Source organism: Carlito syrichta, unplaced genomic scaffold (assembly GCF_000164805.1).
Source record: "Carlito syrichta isolate Samal-C Ts95f unplaced genomic scaffold, Tarsius_syrichta-2.0.1 Scaffold122680, whole genome shotgun sequence".
NCBI classification, from domain to species: Eukaryota; Metazoa; Chordata; class Mammalia; order Primates; family Tarsiidae; genus Carlito; species Carlito syrichta.
The window spans coordinates 420,775-436,114 of record NW_007066776.1 but is presented as its reverse complement, the minus strand read 5'-3'; the positions used below and the strand labels follow the sequence as shown (position 1 = coordinate 436,114).

The following is a 15,340-nucleotide window of genomic DNA, read 5'->3' as shown; positions in this document are numbered from 1 at the left end:
TTTATTTTTTTGTCCAACTCCCCACTTTGAATACAAGTTCCATGAGGGCAAGACTGAGTCTCTCATGTTCAATTCTGTATTCCTCAGGCCCTGCAGTCACAGTAATGAACATTTGCTAAATGAACGCATCCATGTATGAAATGAAAAACAGGTAACCCCCTCCTTCCCCGCCATGTTCTTCCTAGGGAGTCCTTTCTCTTGGCTGCAAACCACAGTGCCCGAGGAGCGAATCCACCTGCTTCAGCCTCTGCAGGCATCACCAGTTAGAAACCTCTGCAGGGGAGCCTGGATCTGCACTTTCTTTTTTCTCCCCTTCCTCCTTCACTGCCCTCCAAGGTCAGCCACCTGGCAGAGCTTGTGTTACCCAGCTGGACCGAGTTTGCCCAGGTGCTGCATCGCCTCACCCCACTGTAGCTCAGGCCTCCCACGGGCTTCCCTTGGGAGAAGCTGTGAAGGCTTCAGATGTCCTGAGACCTCAAGGGTGATCTGTCATGACAGGGCGTAGACCCTCATGTCAGGCCCACAGGGAATTATACAGTGTCTGCTGGTTGCCAGTGCTGGAGACCTCCTCATGAGGATCTTTTATTGGGTGCAGCTCTTCCTGGAATGAGTTGGGCATAGCGAATACCCTCTATGGGGATTGATAATAAGAAACCTGTCACACAGCTGCTCTGTTCTCACATAAATCTACCTATTGTGTTACTGGAATTGACATATTTCCCTGGAGGTGTCCAGGAAACTTATGAAATACAGAGCCAATAAAAGCCTGCTGGTCCTTAAGACTGCCAGCCCCTTGCAAAGATGGAGTTTGTAAGGAGGTTCATCTATTTGGCCCTTTTAATTGCCTCCTGTTTGGCAGAGTTGAACTCAACGGAGACTGAAGGTAAGTAAATTGAATCAGATTTATCCACAAAAATAGAGATGATCTTCTCTCAAGGGGTCTCTTTCAAAAAATTTCAAAATGTTTATATCTATTGGTCTGAATACAGAGAAAAATTTACTTTATTCCTCTCGGTGGGATTTTGAATCAGTACTAATTTCATTTGGGCCTATATGATAATGTTCACAAACATATAGAAAGCACTTAGAATTTTACTGGATAATTTCAGTACCGAGAATTTATCTTTATTAAATGTTAAAAGGATCTATCTACAAACATGTTCATTTAACATAAATGTAAACAAACCCCACAAATTTTCACTGTTTATCTGGTTTTGATGAATCCATACAAAGGAACATTTTTTAAAAAAACAACTTTAAAAAATGACATTGATCTATCCTGTGTCTATTACTTACATTAAGAGAAAAAGGCGACCTGAAATTTGTACAACATAATGGTGTTATGTTTAAAATATATATACTCAAGCATTTAAAAAATCTGGAAATAGAAGAGAACAGGAGAGGAAAGGGCGTGGAATATTTACACTGAGTTTTTAATAACTGTTTCCAGGTAGATGTGATTATGGGATTATACTTTTTTTATCCTTGCTTTCTAATTTTTTATGAATAAACCTATTAATTGTCATTGGTAGAGGAAAGAAATAAAAAGCTATTATCATCAGTCAAAGATAAAAAGAAAAAAGTTTTGTTCCTATGTAGGTGGAGTTTTTGACCTTTAGTAAGGTTTTATTACAAAGTATTTGATTTTGGGGGAGTTTACTTCCATTATTTCTCCTCCTTCCTTCTCTTTTTCCTCCTTCTTTGATAACTGCTTTATTAAGATGTAATTTACATACCACAAAATCTACTTTCAAAATATACAACGTAGTGTTTTTAGTTTATACACAGAATTGTGCAAACATCACCACTATCTAATTCCAGAACATTTTCACCATCTCCAAAAGAATCTCTGTATTCATTAGCAGTCACTCTCCATTTCCCCCATTGTCCTCAGATCAAGGAAATCACGACTCCATATTCTGTCTTTACGGATGTACCTATTGTGGACATTTCACATGAATGAAATCTTGTAATATGTGGTTGCTCTTTAACTTAGCATACTGTTTTCAAAGCTCATCTATGTTGTAGAGTGTATTAGTACAATTGGTCCTCACTATCCGTGAGTCCCACATTCGTGGATTCAACCAGCTATGAACAGCAAATACTAAAAAAAAAAAAAAAGTCTGAACACATACAGACTTTTTCTTGTCATTATTCCCTAAACAATGCGGTATGACAATTATTTACACATCATTTACATTGTATTAGGTATTATAAATAATCTAGGGATGATTTGAAGTATACAGGGAGGATATTTTAAAGTATACAGATAGATTTAAAGTATACAGGTAGGATGCATGCTAATACTGTGGCATTTTACATAAGGGTCTTCAACAGTCATTGATTTTGGTATCCACAGGGGTCCTGAAACCAATTTTTCATGGATACCAAAGGATGACTGTACTTCATTTTTTTAATTGCTGAATAATGTGAATAATGTTCCATTGTATGGATATACCACATTTTATTTATTAATTAGTCAGTTGATGAACATTTGGCTTAGTATGATTAATGCTGCTGTGAACATTAGCATACAAGTTTTTGTGTGGGCATTTGCTTTTATTTCTTTTGGAGATATGCCTAGGGGTAGAATTGCTGGGTTATCGTATTTTATGTTTAATCTTTTGAGGCACTACCAGCCTGTTTTCCATAGCAGCTGCACCATTTGCTTATACACTTTCCATGAGAAGTGTATATAAGCAGTCCATTTTCTTCACATACTTGTCAACACTTGCTATTTTCAACACCTGCTGTTTTTGATTCTGACCATCCAAATGTGTGTGAAGTGGCATTTCGTTGTGGTTTTGATTTGCATTTACCTGATGACTAATGATGCCACGTATCTCTTCAAGGGCTTGTTGGCCATGTATAGATTTTCTTTGGGAAAATGTCTATTCTGGTTCTTTCTCAATTTTTTTATTGGGTTGTCTTTTAATTATTTAATTGTAAGGATTCTTTACACATTGTAGATAGAAACCATTCTTATTCAGGCCCTAATATATTCTCTTTTACGGACCATATGTAGAGAAATCATAATACTTTCTCCCCAGAGGGTCAAAGAAGGAGAAATTAATTGCTTGTAGCTTACTTTGGAGTAGTCAGCTGAAGACCATCTATAATTAGGTGCATTTTTGTTTGAACATACAAGGGAGGGGGATTCCCAATCACTGGGGGAAGGGGCAGTGGCTGAAAACTTTCCTCAATGTCATCTGTGATCTCTAACAGGCAAATCAAGCTGCCAGGTCAGTCTGGGAGGTGCCAATCTGGCAGAGACCCACAAAGCCCTGATTCTGCAACTCAATCCCAATGAGAACTGCACCTGGACAGTAGAAAGACCAGAAAACAAAAGCATCCGAATGATATTTTCCAACATCCAGTAAGTGGAAGCTTCAGTTTCCTAACGAGGAATAATGAACTCTGACCAACTTGGGGCAGGGGAAGGGGGTTGTCTGTGGGAGAAAAAAAAAATCAGCTGCTGCTAAAGGCGGTAGTGACCCTCACGACCACCATGATGATAACTGTGTGCCTGGCTCACAGAGATCCTTTGAAGTCAGTACTTGTACTATGGACATTACAGTACTACATTTTTTGGAGAGGTTGAGATCTGGTCTGAGGTTACATAAATAGTGAGTGGCGTGACCAGGGTTAGTACCCAGCTAGTCTAGTTCCAGATTCTAGTTCTTAAAACACTAAACTTTTGGCTGGTTCCAAACTTTGCTATGCAGTAGAATCAGCAGGGGAGCGTCCAAATACCCTGATTCCCAGGCTGCACCCCACACAATTTGATCACAATCCTAGGGGCAGGACTCAGGCGTTAATATTTTTTTATTTTAAGGTTTTTATTTTGAAATAAGCATAAGTGCCCAGGTAATTCCAGTATGGGGTTGAGAACACAACTCTGCCCTCTAGAGACTCAGGGTTTCCAATGAATCCTCTCAACAAGCCTCTGAGGCAGATGCAATCTCACCTCCATTCAGTAGACGAGAGCCCAGAGAAGTCACTTAACAGGTCCAAGGTCACAAAGCAATACAAGTGGGAGAGGAACTGAATCCAAGCAACCTGGCTCCGGAGCCTGTATTCTTCCAGTGATTCTAAAATTTGGTCATGCATTAGAAGCACCTGAAAGACTTATTAAAGCACAATTGCTGGGCCCAGAGTCTCTAGTATCCTTTCCAAATGGGTGGGTGGGATCTGAGAATGTGCATAGGTAACAAAACTCCAGGAATGCTGCTGCTGCTGGACTAGGTACCACACTTTTGAGAACCATGGACCTGTATCATTGAAGTTGAAAATTACTTTATCCTTCAAAGAAGCCAGGTGTGGTGACTTTACATCTGCAATCCCAGCACTTTGGGAGGTTGAGGTGGGAAGACTGCTTGAGCCCAGGAATTTGAGACCAGTCTGGACGACATTGTGAGAACTCATATCTACAAAAATAAAAATAAATAGCGGGGTGTGGTGGTACATGCCTGTAGTCCCAGCTACTTGGGAGGCTGAGGTGGAAGGATTACCTGAGCTTAGGCGGTCAAGGCTGCTGCTGTGAGCTGTGATCATACCACTGCACTCCAGCCTGGGTGACAGAGTGAGACTCAGATAAAAAGGAAAAACGGGAAAAGGAAAGGGGACCTTTCAAATTTCCTGAAATGGCAGAGTTATTAAGAAACATATTGGTAGAGTTATTAAGAAACCATCCTTGCTGTGAGAAGAGAAAACAAAGTGTGGGAAACACTTCCTGTGTGCCAGGCCTGTGGTAGGTACGTCATGTTCTGAATATTATAAACCTCAACACGAGTAAGATATAGACTGTAATATCCCCATTTTATAGAAGAGAGAAATTGAGGTCAAGAAAGTCTAAATCACTTGTCCAAAGTCGCACAGCAGGTAAGTGGTTAACGTGGAAGGAGCACTCAGATTTCTCTATCCTTGTTTTATTCCTGTAAGTTATCTTGTACATATGTCTTCTGAGGGCATTTGGAGAGACCTTGTCAGAATGGGCAGAAAACAAAAATCCTCGGTTGCTGTGTCCAACGCAGGGTATGAGACTGTCCATCAGAATGAGGAAATGGTGATAGGAGGTAGGGAAGGGCAACTAGAAGATGCTAAAATTTGCTTTACCTTGGGAGAGGTGGCCTTGGAAGAAGGGTTGCCTCACCTTTCAACAGCCATGGAGACCAAATGTCGATAGGAGTCAATTCTAACTAAAAAGTTTCTACACCAAAGGGTCACATGAGCGTGGGAAACAGGAGTGATGGAAATAGGAAGAAGAAAGGAGGTCCTGGATTCTAGGCCCATCTTCACCATTTACTTAATACAAGACATAGGCAAAGCATTTCACCCCCCACCCCAAGCCCGTTAAGGTTGATGTTGAGGGATGCAGGGGTGGTGATTGGTCTTGGAGAGGTTTAAATGAAAACAGATGCGCTACCACTTTGTAAACCGCCACGCCCACGTGAGAAAGTGACTCTGCTCTGTGAAATCCCCTTTGCTTGTGGCTCTTCTCCAGCTACTGGTGTGTTCTGTCCACAGGCTTGATCCGGATGGAGGATGTGAAAGTGAAAACATTAAAGTCTTTGATGGAAACTCTACTAACGAGCCTCTTCTAGGGAAAGTCTGCAGTAAAAATGACTTCGTTCCTGTATTTGAATCATCATCTAATACGCTGACGTTTCAAATAGTCACTGACTCTGCAAGAACTCAAAGAACCGTCTTTCTCTTCTACTACTACTTCTCTCCTGGTACCTGTAAGTCCTCATGTATAAAACCTTCACCCACATCTTCCACAGGCAGAGCTTACACGCTCCTCTACCTGGGTTCTTGCAATCTGCAGTCTGAGTCTATTCCCTCAGAGGCTTCTCTGTTTGGGGGAGCAGTGTTCTCCAACGTATGTGTATGTGTGAATCACCTGGAGAGTTTGTTAAATCCCAGACTCTGGGTCCCACCACAGAGATCTGATTCATTGGTTCTGGGAGGAGCCCATGAACTTGCCTTTCTAAGCAGCTCCCAGGTGAGGCAGAGACAAGAGGCTGAGCAGGTGGCTACACATTGGGGATAGTGTGTTGAGCCCAAAGCAGAGACTCCACGTTCAGACTGTTTAATAATAGCACTGAGATCTTCTGCAACGCCTGTTCAGGGATTACACCTACCTTTGGTCTGATTCCTCAGATCTGGGTTAAGCCTTCATGTTTAACCAATCCTGCAGGTGATTCTGACAAAGAAGATGGGGAAGCATATGCCAAGAATCTCTGGCCTCACCTCTGAAATCTAAGAATACCAGAGGCTACATTTACAATGTTCTCATTCACAGCACCTATATCCATTGTAGTTCAAAGCAGAATGGCAAGCGCTTTTTATGAGAAATGTTCCACTCCGTTTTCTTTCCAAGACCTTGAACTGACAATGTCATTCTCCTGCTTAAACCACTGACTTCTTGGTGTCAGCAAGTCTCGAGTGGAGCCGTCAAGGTTTTCCCAAGCCAGCCCCAGGCCACCCTTTGAAGCCTTGCCTCTAGCTACTGCCTGACATGCATCTTTAAAAAAAAAATGATATGTATCTTTTATTTTGAAATTGTGGGGTACAGTTAAGGGTTAGGTATACAAATATTCATTGTACAGGTACCCTTGTTGATGAGGTGTGTCCCCCCTTCTCCAGACAGATATTGACTACCATTAATCCCACCTCCCTGCCCCTCCCTGACCCCCCCATAGTTTCCCGCCACTGTCAATCCTTTTCTTGTAGTATTATGGTAGTTGTTCAAGGTCCACTTATGAGTGAGAACATGTGATGCTCAGATCTTTGTTTCTGTGACAGATCACTCAGTATTATAAACTCTAATTCCATCCAGGTTGCTGTGAAATTCATGATGTTCTTTTTTATGGCTGCATAATATTCCATTGTGTATATGTACCACATTTTAAAAATCCAGTCCTCTTTTGATGGACAGCATGGTTGATTCCATGATCTTGCTATTGTGAACAATGCTGCAATAAACATACGTGTGTGAAGAACTCAAATCACTCTGACATGCATCTTATATCTCAGCTAATCTAGACCATTTTACACCTCCAGAAAGAGCTTTCAGTATTTTTCCCCCCATGTTTTGTCTGATTCAGGGAAGGTGGACTCACTTCACTGAAGCCAACAGCCTGAGGAAAATGGGAAGAAAGGGTGGGCGGAACAGCAGGCCACATGGTAGTGGCTGATGAGACTGGAAAGCAGGGTGGGAACTAGGTGAGGAAGAGTCTCCAGTGCTTGTCCTGAGAGTAGGACTTTATTTCCTCTGGACCAGTCCAGGTAATGGAAGGTCTCTACAGCTGGGACAGATTTTATAGCATTACTTTAATATGATTTATTTGGCAGCAGAAAGTTCAATGATAAAGAAGGAAAAACCTCAACATGTAACCCATGGGAAAGACAGAGGTGGAATGACACTCAGGGGAGACATGTAAAGCTTGATGCACAACACAGAAGTGAAAAGTATCTATTTTGATTTATGTTCTTGGCAACCTTCACATCTGTTTCAGCTATTCCAGACTGTGGCGGTTACCTGGACACCTTGGAAGGATCCTTTACCAGCCCCAATTATCCAAAGCCACATCCTGAGCTGGCTTATTGTGTGTGGCACATACAAGTGGAGAAAGGTTATAAGATAAAATTAAACTTCAAAGAGATTTTGTAAGTACTGTGGTTCTCTTTGTCAGGGAACCCACCTGACAACTGGGGGACCTGGGAAACAGAAATGATCATAAGCAACCCTCATGTGTGGGTACTCTTCAAAGAATTGGTGTAGAAAGGAAAACAGCAAAAATATTGCATTGAACTAAGTTGACCTTTTTTTTTTTTTTGAAGATTCAGGGGTGCTGTCAGCGACTGAGAAAGCCCCAGGGTTGTCATCATATGCCTGAGATACCATTGAAGGAAAAATATTTAATTGCTTAGTAGTGGGATTGTTTGGATTTTAGAAAACAGAACTGAATTGGTTTGAAAAGATATTTCACCAAGAGCCTTTGTTCTCTAGCCTGGAAGTGGATAACTACTGCAGATTTGATTTCATTGCTGTCTATGATGGTCCCTCCACCAACTCTGGCCTGATGGGACAAGTCTGTGGACGTGTGACACCCACCTTTGAATCTTCGTCAGACTCTTTGACTGTCGTATTATCTACAGATTATGCCAATTCCTACCGGGGCTTTTCTGCTTCCTATACCTCAATTTATACAGAAAACATCAACACTAGTAAGTCACGTTTTATGTTCCTTAGCTGTTTTGAGTAATGTAGGAAGATTTTGCATATGTTAAAACTTTAGTTTAATTCTTAGCCTACCCATGGTTATCCCTATATACAAGCCTGTAAATAGTTGGGGACATATTCACAGTCTGAAACTTGAGAATCAGTTCTGTGCGTTGCTTAACACAAGAGAAAATCAGTGACTTTGTTAACCCAAAAAATATTTCTGTAGAAAATATGAACTGTTGCCCTTAATTCCTTTGGCAAAGACACAGTTAAAAATATCAGGTTTATAAATCCTAGCTCCAAACAAGGTCACGATTAACACTGTAAAAGGTGAATCAACCACTTGGCTATTTCAGGCTTTTGCTTACTGTTTAGGGAAAAATGGGGTTGACTTTTTATATATTCACTTGCACCTGCTCTTAAAGATTCAAAGTTCCTTTCTGGCATAAACATGATCATTTTTCTCTCTCTCTCTTTTTTCTGGACAGCATCTTTGACTTGCTCTTCTGACAAGATGAGAGTTATCATAAGTAAATCCTACCTAGAGTCTTTTAACTATAATGAGGGTAACTTACAACTAATTGATCCAACTTGCAGACCAAAAGTATCAAATGTTGTGGAATTTTCTATCCCTCTTGGCAGTTGTGGTACCATCAAAAAGGTAAAGTGAAACACTGATAGTCGGGCTTTGTCAAATGCCAAATGCATGTTGGGTGATACAGTGAGGGTATACTTGCTAGCTGATTTAACAACCAATCACAGATCTTAGTGGTTTAACACAGGGTAAGCATGTGGGGACATATAAGTGCACCCACTCATTCATGCACAAGTGCCAAATTGCTGCATTTGTTTTCAATGTAACTGGAGGGTAGTTATCCTTCCCAGAAGGTAAATAACTTTGAAAACTCACTAGAGAGAGTTTGACCATCTATATGCAGTGGGTTTATAATAATACTTCTGCAGAAAATGTTTACATCTCATATTTAATAGAAATCTGGCTGGATTTTTATGATCGCCTTTTTTTCCATTGTAAAGACAAATGATAAAAACATTATTCTTATTTTAAACATGAAGGTTATTACAGGAAGATTGTGATTTGTTCCACATTCTCTGGAAGTCGCATTCAAGATCTCAAACAGTTCAAACCTGTGGGTCCCTTTAGAATACATACCATAAACTTTTCACTCAGGAGAATAAACAATAATCTAATTGAAAAGAGTAGAAGTTAATCCAGAGGAATTGCTAAGCACAGAAGTAAATCATCCTTTTTTGCTAAAAATGAACACACAGGCTTTATTTATTACCCCATGGGCCCCCAGGGAAGGCAGCCAAGGGAGTACTAATTGCAGACCCTCTGTCTATGTACATTTTGAAAACTGTCCAGTTAGTCACACTAACGTAGTATCCTTAAGGAAGGCAATATGTTGTAGAGTTTAAAAGTTTTCATAAGGCTGGAGATTTGTGTTTAAAATTAATTTTAGTGGATCTGAAAAAACTTCTGTCTTCAAGTTTGTCTAATGCAAGCTGTGTCTTTCAGCCCTTATTTTCTTTCTTTCCCAGAATATTTCTTCATGAAGCACATTTAAGGTTTATAGTTTGAAACATGAAACTGTTTAACATGAATAAAAACTGTTTAACATGAAAGCTGTTATCTTGTGATTTAAGAAAATATGTTTCTATCTAAAAATATTACATCTCTGCTCTAAAATATACTGGGCTTTTAGCATAAACTTTGAATTCTGTCTTGTTCTGCAGGTAGAAGATCAGTCAATTACTTACACCAATATAATCACCTTTTCTGAGTCCCCGACATCTGCAGTGATCACCCGTCAGAAGCATCTCCAGATTATTATGAAGTGTGAAATGGAACATAATTCTACTGTGGAGATGATGTACATAACAGAAGATGATGTCATACAAAATCAAAATGCTCTGGGCAAATATAATACAAGCATGGCTCTTTTTGAATCCAATTCATTTGAAAAGATTATTCTCGAATCACCGTATTATGTGGATTTGAACCAGACTCTTTTCGTTCAAGTCAGTCTACACACTTCAGATCCAAATTTGGTAGTGTTTCTTGATACCTGTAAAGCTTCTCCCACCTCTGACTTTGCATCTCCAACCTATGACTTAATCAAGAGTGGGTATGTATTGATGTAATTGATGTATGTATGATATTCCTTTCTGAGAATAATGATTTTAATAATTTTTTTGTGTGTACATAAATTATTCCTAGTACTACTACCATGGAATTTTATTGCTTTATAAAAATAGTTTTCATTTTTATATACTTGTCGGAGACCCGCTCTGACCTTGGAGGGAGGGTTAGGACCACACCGGAGAATCTGGACGGAGAGAAGAGACCACTCAGAGGCAGTTCTTCTGGGAACAGTCTGATCAGGACTGAAGTCAAATTTTATTCGGACCTTTTCCAAGTTAGATACCATTTTCTATACCCTCCAGCAGTGTGATAATCATTTGCTGGGGGCGTACAAGTTCCATGCTTTACAAACTATGCATCACAAGACCATCATGAGATTTGCAAGTTCCAAGTAAACAATTCGAATTCCATGATGCCTGTCGTGCTTCACAAAACCCACATTAAGGTCACAGGTGCACAATTTCAATACAGATCATTCAAAGTGTTTTCCATAATGTTCAATAAATCATTCATATTATACTCTTTGTTCTAAACCCTGATTAATACAAAAACTTTCTAAGTTAACTCTAAGTTTACTGACTCCTAATATTTTTTAATGATTAATATTATCAACTTAACACTATACTATAATCTATAAGTTTACTTAAATGACTTAACTGTTAGTTATACTATTAACTTATTATGATTTAACATAATGCCTTATAACTCAGTTAAAACTTATTCTTAAACTACCAAACTTTACTATAATTCATATGAGTTTCATCTGTCTAAACTTTAATTTTTATATAATCTAATGATTGACCTTTAATACTATGCTATATCCTATTAAGCTAATACCTCATCATTAATTCTTTTATAAATTTTATAGTAACTATTATATTTGAATAATGTAGCAAAAGGAAACAAAACACCAAGCATAAATTTACACAACTATGAGTGTATATGTATATATTTTATCCTAACAAGTCTACTCTAAAAATCAAATAGTAACTGTCACACTCTTGAACAAGGAAATGCATGGCAGCCATGATGGCAGCCATGGGCTGAAGCAGACAGAGTTTCGGTAATTAACGAAACAAAAGAAAACGTTCTGCCTGGCTAGGGGCAGGGTGACAAAACCATTATGGTAATTTAGTTTCTAATCTTAGCCCTAGGGGAAACTGCTTTCAGGAACAAGAGCTGACTACCCAGTCTACCAGGAAATAGAAGTTAAAAAATATCTAGAAAGAAGTAAAACTTAGAAAGACAGAGAAAAATAATTCTGCTGTGCACTTTCCATCAGGCATATTGATATTTACTTATAAGTTTTACTGCCATATATGCACACTGGTCACTAATCACACGCCAATATTATAGGTATAACTGATATCCTATGTCAGAGGCAATCTTCCAGATGGGCCTTTACAGGCCTCAGCCATGTAGCTATAGATGTTGGCTCCCAACATATACTAGTTACAAATAATTTAATTTAAAACATTTATACAGACATAGCTTATGTCCTCTAGGGTTTTAAGTGCATTCACAAAATATTTGCTTGTGAAAACAAATTTATTTTTTGTCATGACAGCTCTATTTGTGTTTTGCTTTTTTGTACATTTTGGTTATTTTCAACAAAAGCTCAGAAGATTATTTCATATGTCATTGACAATGTAATGCCATCAGCAAAATATATGTAGTATTCTTAAAAGTGTAAAATTCTTCTTTGAAAGGAAAAGTTTCCTTTTTTCTCTAAAAGCTGATGGATTTTAACTAAATTATCCATACCGATATATTAATAAGTATGTAAGAAAAGGTGTTTGACTTCCAATATGTAAATATCGATTTTCCAGTTAATTCACATGGGCTAGGAATTTTAGAGCTAGAAGGAATCTTATTTTACTCAGGTATCAGAGTCTTAGCTCTCTATAGTCTGAACTAGAGATGTTGCCTTTCATATAGAGATTTTTGGATTCACAAGTAAGATAGTTCAGAGAAAAGTTTGTATTGTCTCTTTTTAGTATAAAAGGATTGAGCTTCTGTGCATCTTATATACATGCTCCTAAATTCTGTTTCAGATGCAGTCGAGATGAGACTTGTAAGGTGTATCCCTTATTTGGACACTATGGAAGATTCCAGTTTAATGCCTTTAAATTCTTGAGAAGTCTGAGCTCTGTGTACCTGCAGTGTAAAGTTTTGATATGTGATAGTAGTGACTCCCAGTCTCGCTGCAATCAAGGTTGTGTCTCTAGAAGGAAACGAGACATTTCATCATACAAGTGGAAGACTGATTCCATCATAGGACCCATTCGGCTGAAGAGAGATCGAAGTGCAAGTGGTAATTCAGGTAGGGAAAAAGTTTTTTTTGTGTGTGATCTAAGAATACCTCCTGACTCATAAAATGCTACTCAAATCTAGTAGTTCTTCAGCATGTACAGTTTAGAGATTTATAATAGGAGTTTTAGTGAATAAGTGATGAGTTTTAAGCACACAGGATTAATATTTATTTTCATCAGTTGATAACATGCATACAGCCTACAGTACAAGCAATATGATACACTGATAATTCACAATTATTCATATGGCTTTTGAGTATGAGGGTAATACCCTCATCTCTAAAAATAACAGTTTCCTTAGCTTCTTGATTCCTTATTTTAGTTGTCATAGCAGATAACTGAATCAAAAGCAATGTATTTTAACTCCTAAGCGAGTAAAAGAAGATGAACCAGCAATCTACATAATCACCCATTTAGGAAAAAAAAGTTATTTTAAAGCAACAAATAATCTAGTATATGAACACAGGACAGCCATGCTTCTTTTGAGATCTGCCTGGTGGCATGGGAAAGGGGTGATAGTAAATACTCAAGGATTGCTCATAATTAAATGACTTAAGATATGCCATAATGAAATAAAAACTATTTTCAAGAATTTATCTTAGTGGTAAAGACATTAAGTGACCCTATGACCTGTGTCTTTATTTATTATTATTAACATTATTAAGGAGTATGGTCTGGTTTTATAGCAAAATATTTAAGTTCAGTAATTTTATAAACACATTCACTAAGAGGCTTGCACAGTGCCTCTATAGATACTGGTTTGAAATTGTTGAAAATTTGTGATTGAAAGTCACTATAGAAATATCACACATATTAGAAACCTCTCCTTTTCCTATTTCAAGGGAATAAAAAATTGTTTTTTTCCTGTTGAGCATTGTATTTTGATAACTATGAGAAATAGTGACAATTAATAAATGAACTTGCATTTTTACTGGACTATTATGTTTGAATTTCACATATCTTTCATGTTACAGCAAGAAACCAAGCTAAGTCAAACACTGGAAACAAATACATTTAAAATGAAACAAAAAATAATTCAAATATTTGATAATGATTCCTCTATATTGTGTTGGCATTATGCATTATGTATTAATTCATGCATAAGATTCATAGGGTATGTACAGATATTATAAACGTTACCACCATCTTGTAATGCTAATACTTTTAAAAAATAATTTTCATCTTTTTTTTTTTTAATTACAGATCTTCGGCATCAAACACATGCAGAAGAAACTCAGAACCAGCCTTTCAACAGTTTGCATCTATTTTCAATCATGGTTCTAGCTCTGAATGTAGTGATCGTGGCCACAGTCACAGTGAGGCATTTTTTAAATCAACGGGCAGACTACAAATACCAGAAGCTGCAGAACTATTAGCTAATGGGTCCAGTTCTAAGTGAGACATGCTTTTCCAGGATGCCAAAGGAAACGGTACCTTGTGGCTACACCATTACGAATAAATGAGGAAAGGCCTGAAAGTGATACACAGGCTTTCATGTCACTGTGCCAGTGTGTTTCATTACAGGAATGGCTGAAATAAATAAATGTCATGTCAGTTGGCTCTCACTGTAGGAACTAAAGATACCAACATATTACAGGCATTAAAAACACCACCTCTTTCCATAGAGCACATTTTAAACAAATATTAGGTGAAAACAAAATGGTTATTTTTACTTAACAATAGTCTTCAGAGTTAGGCGTGTTTATTTTTTAGATGGAAATATGCTACTTTTTGAAACGTCAAAAGAGAATTTCTGAAACTAAAGCGGGGGAGGGAGAACTGGAATTCTTTCAATTCTTTGGCACCTTAAGCATTTCAGGAAAGGGCTAAATAGAAGAATGTGACTATAAAACAGAGACTTCAGACCACTTCTGGGTTAATGGGTGAAAAGCCACATTTCTCTCTCCCTTCACCATCAAGCACCAAAGTCAAAGGCAAATCATCCCAACACGGTGCAGCCAGTTCTGATTTATACTTTCCCATTTACTGTCACTGAACAAATATGGTTAAAGACCCAGTGCGAACTGATTTTACATGTGCCAAACATCAGATCCAATCACCTTAGATACATAATACAATGTTCCCTCATCATTTAATGGCACACATAGTTTAGGTTCTAATATGCATCCAGACAGGTAACCCTTTTCCTGAATGCCCTACAAACATGTATTGCATCTATAGGGTGCTGAAAGGGAACATATAATGGATATGGTGGGATCTCCACTCAAACAGAACAGGTCCTTAGGGGCTTGATTGGCTTTCTAGTTCCAGATCAAAACAGATCTTCCCCATTTTCTTTTTAAGATCTGCATGTAGGTCTCCCAAATGTTTCCTCAAGCAGTCATGCAGTGACTCTGTGTTTGTTCATAAAACCTAAATGGAGCTATTGAAAAGTTATAGCCTAACATGAAAACCCCTAGAAATTCCATTAGAATGAGCAAATCACATTAAGAACTTAAGAACAGCACATCTGTCCAGTCTGGTCGCTGCCACTCAGCCATCTTTCCATCGGAAACAGACTGGACATTCTCTGCTGGCTAACACGGGAGTGTAATATTAAGAAATGATCAAATATTGTGATTTGCCAGAGTATATACTACCATGATTCAGAAAGTTCTTTGAAGTGGAGATACT

At 38.3% G+C, this 15,340-nt stretch overlaps 1 protein-coding gene across 1 annotated transcript; it reads left to right on the top strand.

Annotated features, from left to right (window-relative positions):
* Nucleotides 1-584: 584 nt before the first annotated feature.
* Nucleotides 585-14,210, top strand: CUZD1 (CUB and zona pellucida like domains 1). The gene is made up of 9 exons (XM_008048234.1): nt 585-883; nt 3,226-3,376; nt 5,527-5,741; nt 7,521-7,671; nt 8,015-8,232; nt 8,719-8,891; nt 9,986-10,377; nt 12,449-12,717; nt 13,910-14,210. Exons 1-9 carry the CDS (start codon nt 802-804, stop codon nt 14,080-14,082), a joined length of 1,824 nt encoding a protein of 607 aa, XP_008046425.1. The 5' UTR covers nt 585-801; the 3' UTR covers nt 14,083-14,210.
* Nucleotides 14,211-15,340: the final 1,130 nt, after the last annotated feature.